At 34.0% G+C, this 20,293-nt stretch overlaps 1 protein-coding gene across 3 annotated transcripts in view; it reads right to left on the bottom strand.

Annotated features, from left to right (window-relative positions):
- MCTP1 (multiple C2 and transmembrane domain containing 1) overlaps positions 1-20,293 on the bottom strand; it is a 606,741-nt gene that overhangs the window by 219,687 nt on the left and 366,761 nt on the right. For 2 of the 3 annotated variants that reach the window (XM_010380609.2, XM_010380611.2), the window contains exons 5-7: positions 18,330-18,441; positions 9,839-9,877; positions 2,173-2,232 (exon numbers count right to left, since the gene is read on the bottom strand). In XM_010380609.2, coding sequence (XP_010378911.2) covers positions 2,173-2,232; positions 9,839-9,877; positions 18,330-18,441 — 211 coding nt within the window. The remainder of the gene's footprint in view (positions 1-2,172; positions 2,233-9,838; positions 9,878-18,329; positions 18,442-20,293) is intronic. The other variant, XM_030927232.1, reaches the window with a different exon arrangement.

Here is a 20,293-nt window from a genome sequence, read left to right as displayed (position 1 = left end):
CATCCATCCATTGGTGGCTAACACAGCTGCTGAAGAAAAGGGTCAAATAATGCAAGAAGAATTTGAAAGGGTGTCAATCAAAAATAACAGGTTAAGGAACAGCTTTATTTATACGAAGTATCTTTATTCATCATAAACTCAAAGAGGGACTCTACTGCTCTTCAAAGTTCTTCAAAATATTTATTTGTATGGCATTCAGAGAGAGAGAGAAATATTGTTTCTGATCATGCCATCTGGGTATCTCAAGGCAATGACATCAGTTTGATGGGCCTTACTTTCCTCATTGGTAAAACAGATGACCCCTAAAGGTTCTGCCTATATGACCCAAGTCATTTGTCAACTGTTCATTGTCATAGGCCGAGAGAAGACATTACCACCAGGCCTTGGATACAAGAAAGCTTGCTTATTTTTAAAGTTGCACATTTGTTATTCTAGGATCAAAGAGTTCAAGAGATTGAGAAAGGTTATTAAAGAATATTTGAGGATGAAAACAACCAAATGGAAAGTACTGGTAAGTGGAAAACTTGGAAGTAGCAAAGAAGATCTTGAGAGCGCCACTTGAAAGGGAAACACTTGAAAAACTATTAATTATGAAGTTGGTCCTGGTGACAAATCTTCATTCACAATGACCAGTGTGCACATTTGCTGCACATAGAACAAGTTCAACCCAGAGCACCCCCAAATTCTACTCTGAAGAAATGTGCCATTTCCTTTTTTTTTTTTTTTTTTGAAACAGAGGTTTGCTCTTGTTGCCCGGGCTGGCGTGCAGTGGCACAATCTTAGCTCACTACAACCTCCTCCTCCTGGGTTCAAGCAATTCTCCTGCCTTAGCCTCCCGAGATTACATGCATGCGCCACTATGCCTGGCTAATTATTTAGTAGAGACGGGGTTTTGCCCTGTTGGTCAGGCTGGTCTCAAACTCCTGACCTCAGTTGATCCACCCGCCTCAGCCTCCCAAAGTGCTGGGATTTACAGGTATAAGCCAACGGGCCAGGCCAGTGAAATAGTTTTTGGATAAAGCCGTCATTTAAAGTCATGGAACAATTGAAAAGCACTAATTCTGTGTGTTCCGGGACAATGCATGAACATATAAGAGGAATTATTATTTCAGCAAAGTACAGAGTAACTTCAATGAAGGCAGCCATACAGTGCAAATGAAGAGGGTATAATTACTAAAATAAACTCACAACAATAAAAAGCTGCAAAAAAAAAAAAAAATGTGCGTGCATTCAAGCTGGTAAGGATGAATAAATGTAGCTTATACTTGCTCACTGACCAACACATGACTTAATCTGGTACCTGCCAGTCTACTTAAGAGACCCTACAGCAAATATTAAAGTTCTAAAGAAAACAAACGTAGTTTTCAATCATGAACAGTTTGAGAGCCAAGAAAGGAAAATGGCCAGGCCCTAAGAGTGTAGCATTTTCATTGCAATATCTATTGTTACATTAAGCATATACCAAGTGTGAATTTTCAAAGAAAGAGGAACATTCTTAAAGGAAAGCAGTAAGTGCATTAGTAATAAATCGTGCTGTGCATAATGCAGAATTAGAACAGAGAAAGAAATGGATGGTCATTATGAGGCTGTTATGCCTTAAACATCAAAGAGTAAGTTAAATTGAAATGACATTTAAAACAAGTTATCTGTGAATCATCATTTTGTCTTTATTTAAATCAAAAGAGTTGCTGTTTTCTAAATTATAGGATTTCTTTTCAAAGAAAGAGCACTGATTAGTATATATCTAGGACAGAATTCTAGTATAGATCACTGTAACAGAAGTAAATATTTTTCTCAAACGGAAATGGAGCAGAAAATTCTAATCTCATTTTACAAGAGAGGAAAGAAAGAGCCCTCATGGACCTTCTAGATGGCACAATTATATTCCCAGAGAGTCCCTGAGACTCTAGCTTCTCAGAATTTGGAATAAACTTAGTTTCATAAAATGACTTCAAAGAAATATGTTCAATTTATGAAGTTCTTAATTTTTACAAGTATAGAAATAAAAGTGTTAGTTACCTAGATGACTTAGAAGATAATAAAGAAGGCAAATGAATACATCTATCTGGAAGCCTATCTTAAAAAGTGAAACTCTTAATTGCCATTTAACTTTCAAAATTGCTATCCAAAACCAAAAATCAAGAATATTAACAAAAAAGATTTAGACATTACCCTCCAAAAGAGAGACTTCACAGAGAAATAAGATCCAACCACTTCATTTTCTGAAAGTTCCTAAAAACAAACAAATATTTAGCTACATTTTGAGACGTTTTTGAGAATACTTAATTAGTATTATAAATCCAAACAAATAAAATCAAAGCAAATAAAAAAACCAAAAATTATATATCCTAAAGATACTTGGGATATTTAAAAACTGTAAGTTTTCTTCCCTTGAATAAGTTAAAATTTTTGTGAGTAAAGTTTAGAGAGGATTATTTCTGTAATTTTTTAAGAGTCCACTTACCTTTTTATTCTTAATTATTCATTAATATATTTTAGAGTCTGATGGTTTATTATAGAAAGTTAACTGTTTAAACATATTTTAAGATTCTAAAGTAAAGCAGGTATTTATTCCTTTTAACAAAACAATTGTGTTAACCATAGAACTTCAGAGCATTTTTAAAGAATGACTGCAGAAATCTTATATATAAACACGCACCTAGTCAAATTTGGTTTAAATTTTTACAAAAAAAAATCCAAATTTTATAATACAATTAACAAATATAATAAGTGACTTAGTTAACTGAAGTTCCCTGACCATAATTTTAAAAAGAAATGAATACTGAGAGAGTTGGCTATTGGACTAAAAGCAATACAGTGGATTCAAGTAGAATAGTTTATTACTTAATCCTCAGACTTTTATAAAGGAAACCAATTCAACTTTGGGAGATAAAAAAATAGCTATCCATTTTTAAATAGAATATCTAAATTACATGCTTCCCATAAACATTAAAACTTTGCATTCTGTCTCTAGGTGTCAGTTATGATAAAGTTTCAGTAAACTGATGACAGTTATGGGAAAGTATCAATAGTTGACACTGTGATAAAGAGGAAGCACTTTTGCAACTTCCTTGATTGTTCTATGATTTTGTGTTAGCAATTAAGATTTTGGAGGTGAGGTGGGATTTATGATGATCAAGATTTAGGACTTAGGCTTCTCTTTTAAAATTTGAGAAACAAAAATATTAGCCACATTTAGATCCACTGAAGTCCCCAGGCTGTGCTTTTCATGCCATGTTTAATTACTTCTGTCATTCATCAGCTAAAATTTATATTTCATTTTACAATCCATGTTCTCATGTAAATTTAGGCCTTTATTTCAGAGGAAGCAATTTAATTTTCTTGTGGACCCCTGTGCCATTTACAACAGACCAGCCAAAGCCTTCCTTTCACTAGAGTCTAATAATCATTACAATAACAATAATAAGACACCTGGCATTACAAAATGAGCCCTAAACAGAAGTGGTGATTGTATTATAGAGAACAAGAAAAATAGCACAAACTATTCATGAATTCCAGAGAAAACTTATCTTAAAGCATAATTGTAGATATTTAGTTACGCTTCAGTCTTCACCAAGATAAGAGACTAAGTGAGGCAAAGTGACTTTTTAAAATTGCTAAAAGTATAAAGTACCAGCAAAGGGAAACAGAACAAAAAATAGAAATATCAATTGATAATGGGAAATTATTGAAGTTATTTTGAAAGATGAATTGTTAAGCTGTTTCTACTAAGATTTCTAATTTATAAAAGTAGTAAGATGCATTGGGAATATCTTATTTATTTCTGTTTTTGCCTCTAAAAATCTAACATACACTAAGAAAATTTCTCCTAAAAGATAAAAAATCTAATTATGAACCTAAATATTAACCAAATTTTAGACTAAAAAATATAGAAAATAAATTTTTTTCCACAGGGAAATAAAACTAAAGGATGGTTTATTTTTTCTAATAAATGCATATAATGTGATTTTTTTCAGCCTTCATAAATCACAGAAATCTTTAAAGTCTTTTTTATCAGCTAGAATAAGGATTAGTCAACAAGTTTTTATAAAAAGTGATATTTTAAAATTAGTCTTAACGTACAGAGCTTTAAACATAACACATACTATTATAATTCGGCAATTCTTCAAAACTCAAAACCTTCACAATTGATTTGAAATTGTGAAGCCTGATATTCAAATGTAAGAGTCAAGTCAGCTAGCATTCCTGATTACAAAAGCATGCTTTCAAAGGAACTCAATTTCCTTTTATCAATACTATTTTGGCCACTTAAGAGATTAAAAAATAAATACACAAACAAATCATTTATATAAACTTTCCTGGTCAGATTGCAATCACTGTTCATCAAAGCCATGGCTCTTGGATGCTTCCATCCTAACAATAAGGATGCCTCACGATATTGACTAAGCTTATCAACTGTTACGTTAACCAGGGCTTTGGAGCCAGGATCCTGACAAAATTATAAATTGTTTCACTGTATACATTTAGGGTCCCTTAAGACCAACAAATCTCTCCCAGTTTCACTCAATTTAATAACTGTCCATCTGTCTATCCATCCATCCGTTCATTCATCCTTCCATCTATCTATCTTGTTAAATTAAAAGGCCATGTAATCTGTACAGCAGCCCTTAGTTCTGTTATCCTGGAACCCAGTTATATTAGTTCTCCCCTTTTAATCGGTCCAGGAAGGATCTTAAGAAACTGGCCGACTCACTTGGTAATACATGCCACCAATGTGAAGGCCACCCAGCGACCACACAATAAACATCCTAAACTTGAAACACAAGCACTGTGGAATTCACCCTTTCACTGAGATTACATTTTGTCCTTTCACTTTGTACCAACTCATCCAGATGTGCTCCAGAAGAATCCACAACATTAAGCCAACAAGAGCAGTCAAATAAATGTAATGCCATTGTCACAGCAAATCCCTGTAGCTATGAATTACAAGATATAAAAAAATTTATTTTATGCCTTTGGGGAAGTATTGCCAAAATAGCAAGGAAAAACCATCTCAACATAAAATTTAATTATAGCTCCATGTATTTTGTGGGGCTCATGAAGTATCTACTGACATTATATTATCTCTGTTTTAAGTAAACTTACTACAAATTTAAGGACTTGGTTACCAGGTGGGGTCAAAAGGTATTCTCTGATAATAAAAATACTCACTGCTATTTACCAGTTGTTCATTGCTGCATTTTGGAATCTCAGAAGTCTTGCTTATGGGTTGATTTTATAGCATTTCCAAATAATACAGATTTTGGAGTACAAACAATGGCAAAGTAAAAATCTTTTAAAATAATTTTATGTTTACTTCAAAAACACCGAGCATATACTTTTTTTTCAAAGACATATGCACAGTGACTAGAAATATGGCACCCAAGAAAAACCATTTTGGTCACTCATAGTTGAGAAAGTCTATGACCAAGAGTTTTCATTTTTGCTTTTTTAAAAAAATTGCGTATTTATTATCAGGATATAAAGATTTTGTGGAAAGAACTTGATAGTTGCTAAATAATGACTTTTTTCCATCATGTCTAGCTGACTGTGTGAGATACTTGAAGATGTGTTAATCTATTTCTCCACCGTTAGTTAAATTAAAGCACTTAGAGTTTTCGCTGATGCATTTTTAATGTGTCATCCAAGGTGTCAGGTTTAACTACTACGCCCTGCAGACTTATGGAGTTGAAAGTGTTCTCTAGTTTAAATTAATGATCTCCTTGCCAAAAGTCTTATTAAAAATTGCTTCATTCAACCAATGAATAAAGTGTTTTATAGTTCATTAAAATTATGCTAAGTGGTTATAATAAAATCTTTATAAAAAGATGTATTATTTAAAAAAGATATAAGCTGTCAAGTAACAGAAGATATGATAATCAGACACTATCACAGTAGTCTGTATTATATTATTCAAAGAATGAACTTTTCTGAAAGAAAAACAATTCTAAACTGTTATTGTCAAGAATATGAATTGCAATGTGTATGTTTTTATATCATCACAATAATATTTCTCATATAATTGAGGTAATTTATTGAAATAAATAATAAGTTTATTATTATCTCACCTTTACCCATTGGTAAATTCATTATTCTAGGTTAAAACACACACATACACACACACACACACACACACAATGTAATGTAAAATCATAATTGCTTACTGTTCGATAGAGCCAATTATTTCATTACATTTTTCCATTTTTGGCTTCACCCCACAAAATGTATTCACAAAATACATATAAATCATCTCTTTTGAGTTCATGAAACTTTCTTCATGAATAATTTAACCTTAGAATAAATTATCAGTGATAAGTTTCTCCTAAAGAATAAAATATTGCAATAATCCAAAGCACTACCATTTCTCTGCTAAAACACATTTTTGTAACGTAAGAGTAACTCTTTCACCTGGATAATTCTTCTGTTGCCCAAGTTTAAGGCGACATCAGTCCCTTTCTTCTTAAAATAACATAATTCTATAACAGCTGAGTGTGGGGCAGAATTCAAAATGTGCATAATAGAAAGTGTGCTTGTGGAAAACCAGAATGAGTCTTTTAAAGGATGGTTCTGTCCCTAGAAGAGGAAATATTATAGAATTTATATCTATATACTTGTTTATATGCCATTCAAATATAATGCATACTATATACATTCTTGTTTTTCAGAGGTAAGTTTAGATGCATTTTTTCCTATGTATTGCTAAGTGGTAATACAATTACCCACCCCCCCCCCCCAAAAAAATAATAAGTTAGTCCGAACAGCAGTTAGGATCTCCCTGTCCTCAAGCTGGAGATTCTTCTTTTGATTTCAATAGTTAAACACAACCCCACATTATGTGAGTGCCACAAGTAATAAGATTTCCATTGAAAGAGCCTATTATTAGCAGAAGTATGGTTACAAAAATAGGCAAAGAAATTTCATTACAGAAAGCCAAGATGATGAAAATGACGAGTAGATGCTTAAGGAATGGGAAATTCCATGAGCTGATTCACATTGTATAGTGGGGAGACAGGCGTATTTAAAAGAACAACAACTGTGTCAATTTAGCCTTTCTTCCTCTGTAGTTACATCACTTCTGAAAGAAACTAAGCAAAGGAAGAAAAACTCCATACTGGAGAGAATCTCTAACAACACTGGCTATCTTTAAGTCTTTGCTACAAAATTTACACTTCTTAGATTATCTATTCACCACTGACACTCAAAGACAGGCTGCATGCCAAAGCCCTTCCATGAAGATGCGGGAGACCTCATTCTGTAAATCAAGATTCCGAGGAAGAAAATGATCTATGTTTTTATGAAAAATTTACCTTTGAATTTGAACATAGTTATATATGAAATACCCATATTTAAATGTAATGCAAATAAAATTACACCCTATTTCCAAAAATAAAAAACGAAAAATCTGTACTCAGACGAGAATTTACAAGAAGATTGAAATATTTAGAAAATGATGCATTTTCATAAAACAGTAACATAGTAAAACCTTTAAAACTACACGGTATAGTCCCTTACCCCTTAGTTTCCCAGGAAGCACAATTTACTGGATGAAAAGATTCAGGGAGCAGTTTCAACGTAGCAGAGTGTGTGAAGGAAGGTGGACTAGCTAGTAATTGAAATGTTAAACTTTCCCCCCATTTTGAATTTAACATTGTGCTCTTGTAACACTAATATGGATGAATATGGCAAATGTTTTAGGGCACAGTAAAAAATCTGAATGAATTAGCAGGTGTTCAGTATGTTCTCACAGAAAAAAAAAAAATCAAATGAGTTAACCAATTTTACTTCACTTAGTATTCAATATCCCCATTAAATTTTCAAAGTTGAAAATCCCTTAGGCTAAAACCCAAAAGCTTATGTTAACACTGTACTAAATATAATCTGCCAAGTACTCAAACGAGTGCTGTTAGACATAGGAATTCTGTATCTTCAGTTAGAAGCTTGAAAAATGTATCCATTTGAATACATAAATGGATTGCTAATAATAAATATAAACTCCAAGAATTTTAGATATAAAAACAGTAGAGGATAGATGTTTATTATTCATTTTAAATTTTCTATATATGGAACAAAAGTATGTGATACACTTTTACTTAATTTATGTTTAAAATTATATTTACATTTAAATGTACATTTAATTTTTAAAGAATAATTTTTTTTTTTTTTTTTTTTTTTTTTTTTTTGAGACAGAGCCTCACTTTGTTGCCCAGACTGGAGTGAAATGGCATGATCTCTGCTCACTGCAACCTCTGCCTCCGGGGTTTAAGCCATCTCCTGCCTCAGCCTCCCTAGAAGCTGGGATTACAGGCGTATGCCACCACGCCTGGCTAATTTTTGTATTCTTAGTAGAGACGGGGTTTCACCATGTTGGCCAAGCTGGTCTTGAACTCCTGACCTCAAGTAATCTACCCACTTCGGCCTCCCAAAGTGCTGGGATTACAGGTGTGAGCCACTGTGCCTGGCAGAATCTTCATTTCTGTTCTTCCTTTTATACAATAAAATGGATTATTCCCATTAATTAATACTAAATATTATATAATATCTTGCTCTAGCATGTTAAATATATCTGAAAGAATATTGTCACATATTGATGGGTTGTCATGTTTTTTACACAAATATATCCAATTATACAAATTTAAAAATATATACACTTTTAATATAACAGTAACTTTATAATTACAAAGGAAAAAGAGTAATACAAACATGAACAGTGCAAATATTTCTTCAAAACATCTCGAAACTTTATTTTGATTAGTGAAAATCACAGTGAACATTAAGTTAGAAATATTCAGCAACCTTCCTTAATAAGCGTTTTTCATTTTATTAAAATAATAAAGTTTTATTTTTATTTTTATTCCCATTTTAATGGGAGTCCTGACTTTTTTGTGAGCCAAATTATTCTTTGATCATTAATGCCATAGGAATTAGGGAGAAAATGTACAGTAAGAGACACTTGTTCAAATAGATTGTCATTACCATAAATATAAAAACATTTTGATATATATATTAATTCACAGTAATAAAAATGACAAAATTAAAGAAACGCTTAGGTAAAAGCATGATTCAATCAGAATGGAAGGAAAAAGATTGTCATGTTCCAGGGTCTAAAAAAATTAGTCACTATTAAAAAGGAATACTGACTCTAAGTAGAAATTTGAGGAGACAAGATTTTTACAAGTAAAATCTTTTTTATTTATTTCAAGGTATATTCATATAAAAGTTGTTTCATCTTGACACCTGTGTCCAAGAGTGGCAGCACCACTGAACAAATTAAACGCTTAGTTTATATTTTGCATATCTTACAAGTTGCAAAAGAGCTGGGGCTTAGTAAGTTACAGGAACCATAAACTCCTCTCACTTTATTTCTTAAAGTGAGAAGAGACAATGGGGAAAAATGGTTCTTATTGTATACTGTAAAGATGTAATGATACAGGAATTTATGAGTTTAGAAAGCCTCATACTCAATTTTCTGTGATCCCCCAAAATAAAATAAATTGTGCAAATCTTTCTTCTGTCTGGAGTTGTCCCTCCCCTAGCCTCATCATTTTATTCCTGGCACGAAGCAATTTTCTAGACCCTGTTGCATATATAGTTGAGACCAGATGCTGAGAATGATGTTGAGAAGTGACCAGAAAAATAGTGAAAGAATGATTTGAAGCTATTGATCAGTGTGATTTCCATTTAAAAAAAATCACATGGTTTGCTTAAATTTATGGGGAAAAGTAACAATCGAATAGTATGAAATCTGTTAGCATACTTTGAAGAGATGAGAGAGATCTGGGAAAGCAGATGATAATTCTTCTCAACAAGAAAAGCTGAAAGATCACAAGCTAAGAATTACCTTACTTGATCTTTTCCAACTCTTCCTCATTAGCATTGTCTGTAAATAAAATAAAGCATTTTCATTATCTTTTCACTCAAGTACAGAAGAGGGCAGCCAGTTGTTTTATAGCGGAAACATTAGCCCTTGAAACAGCAAACAGTGCCTGCAGCAATTGTACAACACAAAACTTGTTTTCCACGCACACACGACTAGAGAAACAACTTTAACATTCCAGCAGTCTTTCTGGTGAGAGTTCATTTGATTTATTCCTTTGTTAAAAAAAAAAAAAAAAAAAAAAAAAAAAAAAAAAAAAAAAAATGGGACCAGTACTGGGATGCCTTTACTGACTGAAAAAAACACATGGAGTCTCATAATTTCCAATGGCTCCTTTTGGTGGTGGAGGTTGAGGGTGTACATGACTTGATCAGGTATATAATAACTTTTCTCTTCAAACACATTCAAAATCTTTTGCTTTGGTGGCACTGTAGAATTGTCTCTGCTTCCAGTTCATCTTTAACTACATCAGGGTCTACAGATGCTTTCAATTGAAAACAAATGCTGCATACTGTGATGGCTACTAGTACATTTTCCTGCTAAATGTTTAGTGAGGCCTGGTGCAGTGGCTCACGCCTGTAATCCCAGCACTGTGGGAGGCCAAGGCGGGCGGATCACGAGGTCAGGAGATCCAGACCACCCTGGCTAAGACAGTGAAACCCCGTCTCTACTTTAAATACAAAAAAATTAGCGGAGTGTGGTAGCGGGCGCCTGTAGTCCCAGTTACTAGGGAGGCTGAGGCAGAATGGCGTGAACCTGGGAGGCGGAGCTTGCAGTGAGCCGAGATAGCGCCACTGCACTCCAGCCTGGGCGACACAGCAAGATTCCGTCTCAAAAAAAAAAAAAAAAAAAAAAAAGTTTAGTGAAAGCATATCTTTAAACTACTTAGTTTGTGTCATACTAAGAAATATGTATGGCCAAAAGTTTTAATTAAGGTTCTAGAGCTTTGTAATGCATCCCCAAGATCACTAATCTCTTGAATAAACTAAATCATAAATGATTTTTTTTTTTTGTTTCCTCTCTTCACTTTAAAAAATTTCTCAATGAACACTGAAGTATTAAGCTTCCTGATTAACCTCTTTCCCCTCTCTTTGCTTTACTATTATCTTTAAGGCAGATGAAGTGGAGCATAGGAAATATTCAGGGCAAGGAATATAGCTTAAAGTGCTTGTGCCATATTTGTATATCAGGGAAATGCAACTTTAAGAACTGTATCTCTTTCAGGAGGATTCACCATAAAAAAGAACCATGTCAGAAACTACTCATGGATTAGAATAACACAAAAATGGAAAGATTTTAATATAAGATGAGGGCAATCTTTAACCTAAACCACAAGAATGAATGTGTACATTCTAGGGTAAAAACTAAGACTAGCATAACATTTTCAAAGATAATTATACGTTCCTCTTTTCTGTAGGGAGTGGTCGTATAGGGCATATTTTCTCTACATACAGTCTTCGTTAAAAGTTGACCAAAACATAAAATAATAATAGCTTTCCTAAGGTTACAATGATTCCTCATCACCCCTCCTTTTTTTTTTTTAAGTCAGGAAACTGCAAAGCACTGTTATCAAATACTATTATAGAAATAATTTATGTTTTCAAAGTACTAAATGTCCAATTCATTTTGAAGCAACAAATCCCAGCATTGGGTTACAGAGGTGGCCATCTAGGGGGACATGTAATAAATCTTTATTTTTGATGTTAAATGATTTATTATCATCAGTATCATCATCATCATCATCACCACCACCACCACTTCCTCCATCATCACCAAAAGGCAGCTGGAAACCAAATACTTAAGTGGTACGTTATATTTACAAAAACTGCCCCGTAAGAGTTGGATAATAAATGCTCAACTTTCTCACCAAGCAGAGTTTCAATGGACAAAGAATGGTATCTCCTAGAGACAATATTTTGAGTCAAATCAATCAAGAACAATGAAGATATATAAAAAGTACAATCTACTAATTCATGGTCATTTATCATCATTATCTAGCATCTGAGAATTTTATCATATAAAATTCCATTATATAAGAAATGTTATGCTATGTAAAAGGGCCATAGAACGTTAGAAAGAGTGAAATCTCATGGCAACACTAGTCAATATTACAAGGATTCCACAAAGTCACATCCCCTGACTCACAAGCACCACATAAAATTAACCTTCTATAGTAAAACAAAATATAGGGCCAGTATTTGTCCTGTCTCTCAAAATCAGCTTTATAAGCAGGCTGCCTGCAAGGTTTTCTTTTTCAGATTGAGAAACTGATACAAAAAAAAGTCAGTGATTACCCTAAGTATAAATAGGAAAGATTTAGCAGTTATGAGAACCCATTCATTATTTTCCTAATTCAGTATCTAAAGTTCTATTACTATACCCAGTGACTCTCAAAATGACCCTACATTTTATAACATTTCTGCCTCTTGAGCCAAATCTACTAGCAAAGCAATGGGTTTAAGTATCTCACTTCTAAGTCCCTTTTTCTTTTAGGTAGTTGGGTTAAGGTCAGTTCAATAAAACAGTAGAAAAGTTAAAAAGAAAATTAATTTAATAGATAAACTATTAATAATGTTTTCTTTGCTATCTGTGAGACATGTTAGAGAAGGAAGATTGGGGATTACTAAAAATAGAAGATGAAGCAAATTATAGAAAAATAAGATTTATTTTTTGCTCTATGATCTTAACTTCAGCTGAGAAACATATGAATTAATTTTTGAAAGGATTATTACCTGATATGATTATAGTACAATTCAAATTCTTCATTAGCAGCTCAACTTCCTTGAAGCCAGTAAAAGGAATGAAGTAGCATAAAAATATGGCTTGTGATAGAGCTGCAGAAGTAACTGTTTTTAAAAGACTCCACAATCTCAATCCATTTTTTAATTTTTATCTTTTGTTGAAGTGACTTTTTAGGCAACTATATAACTACTGTACATATAAAAAATCACAGAATAATTAGATAAAATAGTAACATACATCTTATAAAGCATACATATATTCAACTTTTTGTAGGTAGATATTTCTTCAAATGTTGGCTGTGTAATAATTCTGAAGAATATCAAAACTAATCCAAGATAAAGAAGTTTTTTTTTTTTTTTTTCACTCATCAAAGGCCAACTAAGGTCATTCATATGTTTCTTTGAATTTTCTATTTTTTAGCCTTAGGCAAGCAATTTGTAGGTCTAGGTTATTTAAGAGAGTGTGTAACACAAATTAACTCACTTTTATTTCACAAATTCTCCAATGAAGAAAGCTGTGGATTGAACTCTGCTAGAAAAAGAGCCAGAAAGAACTCAAACACACTATCAGACAAATTGCCATATATAGGACACACATATATGCACTACACACTTTTACAGGTTCAAAAATAGGACATGCAATCAAAACAGAAATGACAATTGTGCCATGCAACTCATCAGCATGCCCCCCAAGGAGGTTTTGGTTTCTTGTACACACAATGCTGGAGACTTAAAATGTATATACATATATATCTGTTCACATCTGGGAATTTTTTTAAAAGACTCAATCATGACCTCAATGGAGAAGATTTTGATATGGCACCTATGAAATACAAATTGCTGCAATTAGACATTGAATATTTTAGAGGCTTTAGTAGATTCAGTAGGCTGATAGGATTTTCAACTCGTTCTTCACTTTTATGATTTCTAGAGCTGGCAATCCACACAAGGAGAAATCATCCCAACTGCATAATTCATGGAACGTATTGTTACTATTAACAGTGCATAAAAAACTCACAAGATGACTGTTTTAGAAATCTTACCACTTTGTAATGCTAAGGACTCTGTACTTCCAGTTATTCATTTCTTCCTACCGTGGCATAGCATTTTATTAACATTAATGTTCTATTTCCTATTTGATTGTTCGGATTTATCTGTAAAAGGCTCTTGAAACACATCTCTTTCATTCTCCATTTTTAATACATATAAAATATTTAGCAAAGTTTTATCAATACAGGCATACGAATAAACATGTGGTTTTTGAACTAACATCTTCAGTGCTAAAAGCCTGAAATAAATTATTTCTGAGCTAGTAATCAAAGAGAACAGAACTCTTGTAATTTTACTCTGTGAGGGTCAATGCAAAATTTGCCTTTATTCCTTTCTTACATAATTCTCATTTTCTGGGGATTGTGAAGCATACAGTAACTGATTTCTGGTTTGTTGCATTTTTAGCTTAAATTTCTCTAAATAAAATTTGTTTCTGAATAATTTGTGAAAGTTCAGCATGCCATTTTTACAGCTGCAGTATGTTATATCTTTTAGATATCTAAAAATTTAACTAGAAGATACATTGAATCTCTGAGTTTTAACCAAGAAACTTCAAATGTAGCCCAGAAAAATTATTAAGCTGATATTTGACATGTTACAGAATGAAGAAAATACAGTGATGGGTTTATAATTTATTGTCAATCATTAGAATTCTGTAGGAAGAGCAATAAGGCTTGATTTCAAGCAGATTATCATTAATATACTAATTTTAAGAACTTACAAAAGAAAATTAAATCATTATTTAATCATGAGTTGATATTGTTTGTGACAACCCCAGGGATTTGAATATTGAGGTAAGAAAAAAAACATATACTCTCACTTGGTCTTTTGAAGTCATCATAAGGAAGACTTTATGTATTATATATATATAATTCCCCTCGTATGAGTGATAGGATGTAGGATGGAGGCAAGGTGAACTGTACATAGGCATATTTTAGGTACACAGGTAACGCTGAAGAAAGCCTGGACTTGAGAGAAGGTGAACCATGAAGGAATTTGTATGGCTGGGACAGAAGTTACAGTGAGGGAACATACATTGCTTGTTGGAGACACTTAAAATTTCTCACCAGAAGTTTCAATTTAATTAGAGAAATAGCCACAAGTCACTGAAAACTTAGAAGAAGGAGAGAGTTATAAAGCCTACTATAATGCTTAGTAGATGATCAATAAGTATTTTGTTTTATACAGATGCCTACAAATGGTTCTTATTAAGAGTTTCAAAACCTAATAACCAGTGTTGCTAAATATAAGAATCAGTTTTAGAGAGCTTAATAAAATAGTTATAGAACTGCAATGTGGGACAAACACAAAAGAAAAGCCAATTTATATGTATTTTGGGGCATTTTCATAACGTAGAGCATATATTTAGAAACCAGGTTCAAATTTTGGACATCCCAATAGCCAGGATACTGAATCCCAGTAGAATCTCCAGTGGGGGAATCTTTCTCCCCTCCCTCCTTTCTTCCCCCTCCTCTGGCCCTGCTAGCTTCTATACAACCAAGTCCATGCCTCAGCTATTGATTGTACCCATGAGGATGAGCCAGGATAACCACACTGGTTACCTTTCTCTCTGCCTCCTCAGGGGTGACTGAGGTCATGACGGAAAGTACAAGGATGTTCACCAGCCAGAGGCTGGCTCTGAACAGACTTGATCACTGTGTCTTTTCTAAGCCCTGGTTGAGCCACTTGCTTCTCTGATGAAGAAAGAAGCCATAAGAGAGTCAATAACAGGATAGAAGGAGAGAAGACACCATTTCTCTCTTAATGCAGCAGAGTGAATGCAGTGCTCTCTGGAACTTTGAAAGAAGAGAGCATGAAGTAAGGCAATGAATGCAAAAGAACTTTTTGAGATGAAAAATACCTTTGGAAAGATTTCTTCCAAAAAATCTGGGGTAGTCCAATGGATTTGAGCCAAGAAAATAGCATGAGGATTTCAGGAGGAACTTTTTGTGTTAAGGGTGAGTGTGGCTGAAGAGATATGAGGAAGAGAAAGGAAAAGGAGGAAAAGAAGATGAAGAAAACCTTTTTTGTGATATATAACTACTTTCATGTCACCCACCTATTTTCTTCTTTATTTGTGTTTGATAACTTACTGATGATCAGCTCCCAGGCACTGTAATATTTTTAAATAATTTTTACATTTAAAAAATAAATTTGAGCAACCATGGAGATTGAGGGATTTTTGAAGGATTGTTGAAGAAAAAATAATGTTGGAAACTACTTTGCCTGTGCTGACATATATTTCTGTGTAATTTAGAACAACTCAGCAGCTTCATCGTAAGGTCTCCTGATATTAACTTGCTCCCTCAAACCCTCAGTTTGATGTTAGAGTGTTTAATAAACATCCCTTTAATGTAAAAATTCAGTTGACTATACATTATCACATCACCCAAATCACCACAATCGCTGCTATATCATTCCAATCTCCAGGAATATTTCAAGTTTAGATGGTCTGGTAATACACAGGATCTCAGACACTTAGGTATCTTGATTTATGAAGTGCTGTCCTTCATTAAAATAACAAAGAACCCCAGCACAAGAATATTCTATCATCAAGTCTTGTTGATTTTTACCTCCTATAGGTAAACCTGCCAATTTCCCTCCATCTCTACCTCTGACAGTCCCAATCCAAAGTTCCATCATCTTTCATCTGGATCTTCGCCATGGCCTCCTAATTGGTAACCAGGTATCCATTCTTACCCCTTCAATATGTTTTCTACAATGCAGCCACAGAGATATTTTCAAAAGGCAAATACGATTCCACTGCTTTCAATTCACAGATCTTTCAATGGCTCCCCACAGTTTTTTGGGGAAAGACCCAAACCTTAACATGGTCAATGAGTTCTACACAGTCTGGGCATCGTCCTTCCACCCCAGTGTCGTTATGCACTCTGATCACCCACGCTGTCTTTGCTTTCACCTTCTCTAAACTCCAGTGGTTTTTCAATTCTTGAAATGCAACATGGTTCCTCCTGTCACATGGCCTTTGTGTGTGTTGTCTCCTCTGCTTTAAATACCACCTCTCTTTCTTGTTTTTGCTTTATTAAGGCCTGTTTTACACTTCATATTTCCGGTCTTATTTGACTTCCTTAGAGAATCCTTAACCCATGGCTAGTAAAAATTTTCCTATATTTGCTCTTTCAGCAGTCGTACCTCTTTTTCACAGCATTTAAAACAGTTGTTCCTATCAGTGACTAATTGATTCCTGGGTTCTCCACTGAGTCTAAGTTCTATTGTATCCTAAGTGTCCAGCACAGGAACTGGCTTAAAGTAGGTTCTTGGTGAATACTAGAATCATTGAATCATTTGAATAAAACTCAAAATGAACATTTACAATTGATTCCTATGTATGGATTAGCCAGCTAGGTTATACTTCTTGGCTTGTGCTGGGTGAAATAATATCTTCTAAAGTAGTGACTTCTAAGATGACGGGCTTTCATTTCTAAATACTTTTTGTAAAAATTGTTTCTCACCCACCCCTCTGCACAAGGATGCATGTGCATACATACATACATAATTTTACCAAGCTAAGTTCTCACACTAGGTATTACTATCTGGTAATTCTTATTTAAAAAGAGAAATTTCTTCCTCAGTGAATGAAGTATAGATACTTAACCCGATTTAGCAAATATTATATATAAACATATGGGTCATCATTACATTTCTAAAAAGGATGGAGAGAAATAATTCTTGAAAAGGTGAATTTTTCAGTGAGTTTAAAGTATTTCCAAATTTGAAGTTGTAATTCACAATATTTACCTACAGTCTAGTGGAAAATGCCAACAATACCTTTCCAGCAGACAATCTATAACCAACTTTAATCATGCATTATTTCAGGACAGCAATACATACATTGCTGAAATAGAGTATTTCGACTTGCCTGAAAAAATTATGTCTACTACTAAAATGTGTTATAGTCAGAGCTAGTTAGAGTAGTTCCCAGGCACATGAAAGCACATTGAGTCTAATAAATTATCTCTGGCAAGTTGTGGCAGAAAGTACACTAGCAAGCATACTGATGTGGGTCAAGCATGATATTTTTTAATGTCACTTCAACTGTGGGGGAGTAATTGGCTCCTCTGTGTCCCTTGTCAGTTTCTCATAGCAGCATGGTGTGCAAGGATGTACAGACAGCTAGTGCTGAAAAATGGGTAATATCAATATGGAAGCCCATCAAGAAGATGAAAAGTACTCACTTATCATTCAGTAAACAAATACCAGAAAGCAGAAACTCTGTTATAATTTCACCTCATTTTCTCTGTTGTGGTACACCTGACAATGCAGTCAAAACAGCAGGGTCTGGATACCTTAACGTGGAATTCCGAGTATTCAATTCACTAATAAATGTATTCCCCAAATGAATACTAATATTTGCCTGTAATATAGCATATCTGAAATTGAGAAATAAAATTAAAATAAAAATTCAAATCTGTTTCTTATTTACAACAAGAGGTTCTGATCTGGAGGGTGGAACAGGAAATTAGAGTTGAAAAGATACAATAAGCATGAATGAGCAATACCTAGGTACTCACAGAAATAAAGAACAGGGCATGTTTTCATAGGCAGCTTCTCTTCATTACTACCTCTGGGTCCAAAGAAAGGCTCACAACATTCGAACAAGAGAGAGCAAGAAAGAGCTTCTACTAGGCTGTGGGGGAACTTACCACATCCCTGGACTCTCCTTCTTTAGGGGTAAGGATGACTGAGAGCAAAATGATTCCAAGATCATGGTCCGGATAATGAGGATCTTTCAGAGTAAGGGTCACATCTGTGGGCCTGTGATAGAAAATATTTAGATTTTGAACAGTCATTAAATGAATAAGCCAAATATATTTTCAATAATACTTTATTCTTTTAAGATAAAAAGCAATTTTGTCTTCCTTTACTTTCTTGGGACAATTTTTGTTATTAAAATATTATCAGTGTATTAAGTTATCCAATAAACTGGGAGTAGATCTGAATTCACCAGATGAATTTCTGCTTTCTAAACCTATGAAAGTTCCAGAAAGTGGTTGAAAAGGCCAAGAAACTACAACCCTATTAAGAAGCCCATCAATCTCCTTTCTATGCTCTCTAAACCCACAGAGAATAGCACCATACATATACACAAGCACCATACATATACATATACATACAAGTGAATATATATACACATATATACATGCACATGTAGATACACACATGTGAATATATATATATATACATACACACATATACACTAAATACACATATGGGGTTACAGTCTGATTTAGTTCATTTTCATGTAATGATTACATACAAAAATTAATAGAAAAACTTCATTATATTTTTTAATAATTACATGATAAAGATATATGAACATTTACAACTGTCTTATGATGTATTATTCTTTCAGAGATACCTCAATGTATTACATAGTATAATAACATAAACATTTATATGACTACAATTATTATCACTTTTTCTATACCCAGAGACTACTGATTTACATTTAGAATAAAACAGCATACACAAATATGTTATTTTAAAAAGTAGTAATTAGATGTTTATGTGGTTTTGAGGAGAGGGAATTGCTAGTGAAATACATAAAATATGTTATGTGGCAAAATACACACCACATGCTCATGTATAAATAATCTTTTAATTTTTGAAATTATTCCAAATTGTCACCATTTAAAATTATTTTTCACCAATGATTTATCTTTAATAGGAAACAAGATAAATTTACACTTTGGGATTAAGTCTAGTCACTTGCATATCCTTATGCAGAGATCTAAGAGAAAGTACCTGCGAACTTTACAGAAGAACAGCACAGTCTATTCTAGATTGAGCTCAGTTTTCATGATAATAGACCCCATGCAACACTACTTAGGGCACTTTCTACAGTGGCAGGGAGGTGTGAGCCTGTGCTAGGCTATGGGCTGGAATGAAGGACTTAAAGAAAAAGTATAGGAAAGGCTGCTCTTTTGTCCAGTCTGAGGCAACAATGACTATTGGAAGATCAATCAGCCATTGTGGTAAAACTAAGTTGACTGTAATGCGTAAGGGAGTTCTATACTTCACATTTCTCTAGTAATCTACATTTACAGAAATAGAAAGTAGTGATCTGGCTCATTACTCTGCTTTCCTGTTTTCCACCATCCCTGCTGCACGATGTAACATAATCATCCAAAACAGCCATGAATTCCTTCTCCTTAAATTCATCAAAGATTCCATCCTGGCTAACGTGGTGAAACTCCGTCTCTACTAAAAAATACAAAAAAAAAAAAAAAAACAAAAAAAAAACAAAAAAACAAACTAGCCGGGCGAGGTGGCAGGCGCCTGTAGTCCCAGCTTCTCGGGAGGCTGAGGCAGGAGAATGGCCTAAACCCGGGAGGTGGAGCTTGCAGAGAGCTGAGATCCGGCCACTGCACCCCAGCCTGGGCTACAGAGTGAGACTGTCTCAAAAAAAAAAAAAAAAAAAAAAAAAAAATGCAAAAAGTTAGCCGGGCGTGGCAGTGGGCGCCTGTAGTCCCAGCTACTTGGGAGGCTGAGGCAGGAGAATGGCGTGAACCCGGAAGGCGGAGCTTGCGGTGAGCCGAGATCGCGCCACTGCACTCCAGCCTGGGCGACTGAGCGAGACTCTGTCTCAAAAAAAAAAAAAAAAAAA

This window comes from Rhinopithecus roxellana, chromosome 3 (assembly GCF_007565055.1).
Source record: "Rhinopithecus roxellana isolate Shanxi Qingling chromosome 3, ASM756505v1, whole genome shotgun sequence".
In the NCBI taxonomy this organism is placed as follows: Eukaryota; Metazoa; Chordata; class Mammalia; order Primates; family Cercopithecidae; genus Rhinopithecus; species Rhinopithecus roxellana.
This window is presented reverse-complemented; position numbering and strand designations above follow the sequence as displayed.